Genomic DNA, 6,555 nt, shown 5'->3' with positions numbered 1-6,555 from the left:
ACTAACATTAACTAATCTAACCTTATTGTAAAATGTTACAATTATTTGTTATTAAAGCATATACGTTCACAAAAACACTTAAAATAAACAGAAAAGCAAGCAGGTGCTTGATTTGGCATGGCAGCCAATACAAATAATTAATAACCATGTCCTTACCTAAATCCTGCGTTTGGACCAGGCTCGGTTGCAGAATCACATCACTTTGTGCTTCTGAAATTAGGCTATTATCTTTTTCTATATGTAGTAGTTAGCTGTTGTCGTCCGTGGCCGCTGTCAAGCATGAAACACACACGTTTTATTTAAATTCTGAATATATTATCGTATACAGCATGGAAAGATCGCTCCCTTTAAATTTATTAAAAATGGTCACTCATTCATCACGATCTCACAAAGTTCTGTTTTAACCAATGAATGTGGCCACACAATACTAGACCATGAGTTATGGGCAGCTTTTACATCTAAAAACAAGCAGCTAGACGATTTTACACTATGAGTTAGACTATTATGCATGCGGAACTAAAGTCCGACCGTGGTACAGGGATGTCCCCCCCCGCCGGCCCCCCCTCTGGCACCGGACCAGATATGTATAGTTAGATTACCACTCTCAGTAAGTTAGTTATGTAGGCCTATATGTATAAAAACTGTTTTTACGTCTAGTATTGTATGTTTATATTTATGCTTATTTATGTAGCACCGTGGTCCTGCGTGACACGACATTTCGTTCCACTGTATTTACTGGAGCATCTTTACTGGAGCTTGACTTGACTTCCCTTATGTGTGTCTGAGTGATCTTATCTCCTCTCTTACTCCTGCCTTCCCTTTCACTCCCCTCCTCCCATCTGTGCTCTCTCTCTCTATTCTTTATTCATATCTCTCTTTATCTCAATGTTCTCTCTTTATCTCAATCTTTATCTCAACATATTTCTTAGGGTTCAAATGGTGAAAGATGGTGGGGGCCTTTTCAGACCCAGGTTACTGGGTTTAGTTTGTCCTTTTCTGGAAGTTGAAGTGTCCATCTGCCAGAAGTATTCCTTATATGTCCAGTATTTCCTGATCATATATTTATCTTATATAACACATATTCTTGGCTAAAATACAACACATATTCATATTATTGGTTGAAAGGGGTGCAACACCCCTATTGTATTCTTATACAGTATATACCCCTGTATAAGACAATAAAGATTTGAAGTGAAGGTATGATTTTGTGTCTGTTGTGCCTTTTCTTCCCACGGCCGTGAACACTTTTGAAGGACTGAGAAAACTTTGGTTGTGATGAGAAAGGACGGGACCATTTAGTTTAAGTACTTGGCAATAACCAAATTAAATAATTTTTTACCTTTAAAGGTGGGGTAAGCGATTTTTCAAAAACGCTTTAGAAAACTGATTCGGGCCGAATAGTAAAAACAAACTTGTAGCCAATCAGCAGTAAGGGGCGTGTCTACTCATGATGTGGAGGAGAGAGCGTTCAGTGCTCGGGACGGACATTAGCCGAGCCGAGCGACAGAAATATAGAGATGGCAGATAAAAAACAAAAGAGGAAAACGTCTGTGGAACAAAAGAAGGCATATGGCAAGAAGTAGGACCCGTGTAAATATCGTGTAGCGATTCCACTCAATTCCAGCTAAAAGATATTAGAACCACTGAAATTCAAGACCTAGGCTCGAGGAGGCAGTATTTGTGAATCACAACCACAACACGTGAGTAATATTTAACAACTGCACAGTTTTATTGCACCATTCCTTTTAGAATATGAAAGTGCAATTTGGTCAAGTAAAAGGAAAATACAATTATAGATCAATAATAGTAAAAGAAAACTAGAAAATAAGAAAAAATATTCTTTTCATCAATATCTACCCGGGTAGTAAATATGATCAAAAGTTCTTATCTGAACTCTGTTTCCTCGGAGCATAGCATGCATCACGTAACCTTTTTCACAGGAGGATTTAAAACGGCAATCTCATAACGCTGTATAACGCTGGCTCTGCTCTCTTGAGACTGCTCACCTGCGCACCTACAGGCCACGTTACAATCAGATCAGCTTTCCAGCCCTGGAGAGAACTCAAGGAGCGGAAGGCCTGCGATCGGACGCCGAGGTTGCTTTGTTTCTTCTCGATAGGTGAGTAACAGCGTGTCTGTGCCGCAACAGCTAAAGTCTGTCTAGTACACTGGACGCGACAAAGCGACCGTTGAAAATCATTTGAAATTTGTGTCAATACGTCATGAATAGAACGCAGCAGCAGTTTTCTGTCGGGGATTTGTCGTGTCGTGCCGCACCACATCCAGTGTAGGCCATAGACATGTATATATATCTATGGTGTAGACAGCATCACTGATTATAATGAGTTCTGTAGTATTTTGTCACGGCGCGCCACTCGCATCTGGTGTAGACACTGTGTAACATTGGTTTTGCTTTGTTTCACAGAACTATTCGTTGCCTGGGTTGCGTACGTATGTGTGGGGCGGAGCTATCAAAATAGGGGCGAGACCCTTTTGTGGTAGGGGCGTCGTGTTTGTTTTGGTGATTTCAAATGTCAACATTGGCTACCAGAAATCGCTTACCCCACCTTTAACCACAACTCCTGCCTCCTTTGGAGCTCTATTTAAGGAGCAGCCTGTTCAAAACCATCTCACTTTTCTGGCTTTCACCAGGCGAGCTGATCTTAAGAAAAAGTTCATCAGACTACAGTCATCTATGTGAGTATATGTTACTAAACCTGAGTAATCTAACGAAATACATTACTGATTACCTTTTAAAGCATGTATTTTGTAATCTGTAGTGAAATACATTTTAAAAGTAACCTTCCCAGCACTGATAATTAATTAATGCACTTGATTTATATCTGATGTTAATTTGAATGTTCTTCTGTGATCTAATTTCCAGATCCACTTTAAAGATGTCCGAACCAACAACTGTGCAAAAATTTGGTTGTGAAGCAGGTGCTTCATTTTCATTTACAGGTGAGAAGAATGGTGCCAATTTAGAGAAGATCGGGGTGTGGCTGGGAGAATGCCAGGTGAAGGCTGTCAAGGTTTGGCTTTCAGATGGCAGAAGTGAAACCTTTGGACAACCAGCCGGACGGTATAAAGAGTATGCATTCAAGTCTGGTGAGTGTTTCACCTCACTGTCCCTGTGGGGCAATGGAGAAAAACGCCTTGGAGCCATCAAATTCAAGACCAACCAGGGTGGAGATTTTTTTGCAAAAATGACCAAACACTCACTACCAACAGAACATCCCATGGATGTCGGCTCTGGGTTTTGTCTGGGAGTTGAGGGAGGAGCTGGTGCGGGTATTACCCGCATAGGATTCATGTTTCTCAATGCAGTTCAAACAACAGTTCTCACCAATGTCAACTATCCCACTCTCCAGCAACTAATACCAAAGGTGGCAGTGGAAGAGATCAAATCCATGACTTACACAAATGATACCTCCGCTAATCAAACGCAAACAGTCGAAACTTCAAAGAAAGTGACCAAAACATCCTCATGGTCCATGAGTAACAGCTTTACAGCAACATTTAATGTGGAAGTGAAGGCAGGGATTCCAGGGATTGTAGAACTTTCTGCAGGATTCAGTGTCAGCGTTGGAACAGAAAGCAGTTATGGTCATGAGTACACCGATGAGAGAACCGAAACTCTGAACTTCCCTTTTGACGTACCGCCTAAAAAGAAGGTGGATATTGACATCACCATCGGCAGAGCCGCGTTTGACCTGCCTTACACAGGCACAGTGAAGATCACTTGCAAGAACGGCAGTGTGCTACAGTATGAAACCAATGGCCAATACAAAGGCATAACGTACACTGATATCAAAGTGAAAACTAAAGAATCTGATCTGTAATGTTAAGGCAAATTATACATGCAACACATCAATTCTTTCATTTTCCTTCTGATTTTATGTATCAGTTCTTCTACATATAATTTCAGGGGTTTTCAGGGAAAATATATATTCAGCATTATTCTTGAAATAATATTTTATGATTTTATTACAGAGACATTCATATAGTGTATACTCTGTGTAATCGCTTTAATATAATCTTTAGAATATCAATTACTCTACATTTAATCATAATTTTCCTGGGTGTTTTGGGGATATATATATTAATTCAACACTGTTATTCTTGAAATTATGTTTTATGACTTCAATACAGCAACATTCATACATCTTATACTTTGTGTAATCACTTTAATATAATCTCTAGAAACGAATTATATAATTTACTTGATCATGTAAGACTTTCAAATGTGTTTAATCTGACATTTAATAAAAGGATTACATTTCATTAAATAAACAATGGTATCAATTTTCTGTTTCCTGTATGTCCTGCTGTGAGGAAAACATTACTAATCTATACTAATTTAGCACACCAATGTCTCCATGTAGAAATGTATGCCATCATACACATTTCATCCAGATTTTTAGAACCAAACAAGTGGAAACCAGGTTCAGGTTGAGCAAGTTCATGAAATATAAATAAAAAGTGACATGCAGCAGAACATCAGTATTTCTCTGCTCCACAACTTGAACACAGGCTCTACTCTTCAGCACAGTGATAACCAACAAAACTCAGACAAATAGTAACCCTTTAAATCCCAACAGAATATTTTTGTTAAATGTGAGCCAAAATCATCACAATTAAAAGAATCAAAGACTGCAACTACTTCAGTCTGTGTGCATTGAATTTATTTAATACACGAGTTTCACAATTTGAGTTGAATTACTGAAATAAATGAACTTTTCCACGACATTCTAATGTATTGAGATGCACCTGTATAATAGGGGAACTTACTGTTAACGATTTAACAGGTTTTTACTTTAGCATTTTTACAGCCTTTTTACATTAAATTCGTGGTCATTTTTTACCATTTGGTGTGACTTATGCTGACTTGGTTGCCAATAATTTCAGTAAAAAAATAATAGTTTGAGTAAAATAGAAAGAAAGGAAAAGTAAAGAAAAAAGGAAAAAAAGTAGAAATTTACAAAGCACAGATATAAATATAAATATGAATATGAATATTTCACTTGTCCTACGGAATGCAAGTGGAACTTTGTCAATTTGCCTTGCAAAGCATTAAACAACTAATAATCCATTAAAAATAACAGCAGATAAAGTAGTTATAGTAGTTATAGTTTTACCTACTTTAACTAAAGTACTTTACATAGTTTTAAAGGTATACCATGCTGTTATGGGGTACTTGTGATTCTTTGTTGAAAATTTGCATTAGCACTTCTATCATTCTACTTTTCCCCCGCCCCTGGTGACAAATTAAACTCAAAGAATCAGAGATTGAAATCCAGTGTGAAGCATCAGTTTTAACGTTGAAAGAGAGAGAGGTAAGATGGTTATATATAATTGGTTCCCAGAGATAATGGGAGGGAGCATTGCTTTAACTTTAACTCTGTTTTTCCAAAATACTGAAGCCTAATTTGATAATGTTCGTGTAGCAGCAGGAACAAATGAAATTTCAGCCCTGCCAAAATGGGCGGGTCCATCTGCCTATGCAAGTCTGCACTGAATTATAGTAGGACTTCAAACAAAACTATAATATTCAATAAAACAACACCATTAAATATAGAGCTAGAAGTTCATTTACACACAGGGTTCATTTAAAATGCAATGCTTTTATTAAATATTTGATTAAACATCTGAAATTCGTACATGATGAAGTAAATCACATAATTTGTTAGTAGCGATGATTACAAAATTAATGAAACTATATGAATATTTTGGGTTACACTTTACTTGAAGGGGTGTGCATAAGACTGACATGACACCTTCATAATCATGACATGACACATGTCATGAATATGAAGGAGGTTTTATGCATGTTTATGCACAACTGTCATTAATGTCATTCGCTCAGTTATGTCATTTTTAATGCAAACATGACATTATTTGACCTAACTCTAACCTAACCCTACCAATATGTCCTGCAATAACCTCCTGCTAAATATCAAGCTGTTTGCTACATGAGTGGCCATCTCTGGAAAAATACTCACAAATGACTGTAACCTGATGAACGTCTTCTCAAGATCAGCTTGTCTAATGAAAGCCATAAATGTCAGATATGTTTGACTGGACAACTGGTTAAATAGAAATCCAAACGGGGCAGGCGGTACATGGAAAAACACACCCTGTGTCAGAGTCATCTGCCAAAAAAAAACTTGTTGCATATGAAAATTGATACAATCTATACCTTAACTGCATTATACGTTTATTTGGATTAAAGTGTCAAATGTATCAATATAACACAATTTGAGTTATTTTTTGGGGCTGGGGAAATGCCCATATATACACCATCGTGATTGATTAATTAAACTGTGTTTTTAATGAAACCATGATTACTTATGAAAGATAAGTTGATTTTTTTTTTAATTAAAGGGGTCATATGATACGATTTCAAGTTTTCCTTTCTCTTTGGAGTGTTACAAGCTCTTGGTGCATAAAGAAGATCTGTAAAGTTGCAAAGACTAAAGTATCAAATCCAAAGAGATATTCTTTATAAAAGTTAATAGTCAGCCACACCTACCTAAAACGGCTTGTTCTGTCTTG

At 37.3% G+C, this 6,555-nt stretch overlaps 1 protein-coding gene across 1 annotated transcript; it reads left to right on the top strand.

Annotated features, from left to right (window-relative positions):
• The first annotated feature begins 2,649 nt into the window (after positions 1-2,649).
• LOC107572132 (natterin-like protein) lies at positions 2,650-3,924 on the top strand. The gene is made up of 2 exons (XM_016258546.1): positions 2,650-2,697; positions 2,885-3,924. The coding sequence occupies exon 2, from the start codon at positions 2,898-2,900 to the stop codon at positions 3,840-3,842; it is 945 nt and encodes a 314-aa protein (XP_016114032.1). The 5' UTR covers positions 2,650-2,697; positions 2,885-2,897; the 3' UTR covers positions 3,843-3,924.
• Positions 3,925-6,555: the final 2,631 nt, after the last annotated feature.

This window comes from Sinocyclocheilus grahami, unplaced genomic scaffold, assembly GCF_001515645.1.
Source record: "Sinocyclocheilus grahami isolate Dianchi unplaced genomic scaffold, SAMN03320097.WGS_v1.1 scaffold1704.1, whole genome shotgun sequence".
In the NCBI taxonomy this organism is placed as follows: Eukaryota; Metazoa; Chordata; class Actinopteri; order Cypriniformes; family Cyprinidae; genus Sinocyclocheilus; species Sinocyclocheilus grahami.
This window is presented reverse-complemented; position numbering and strand designations above follow the sequence as displayed.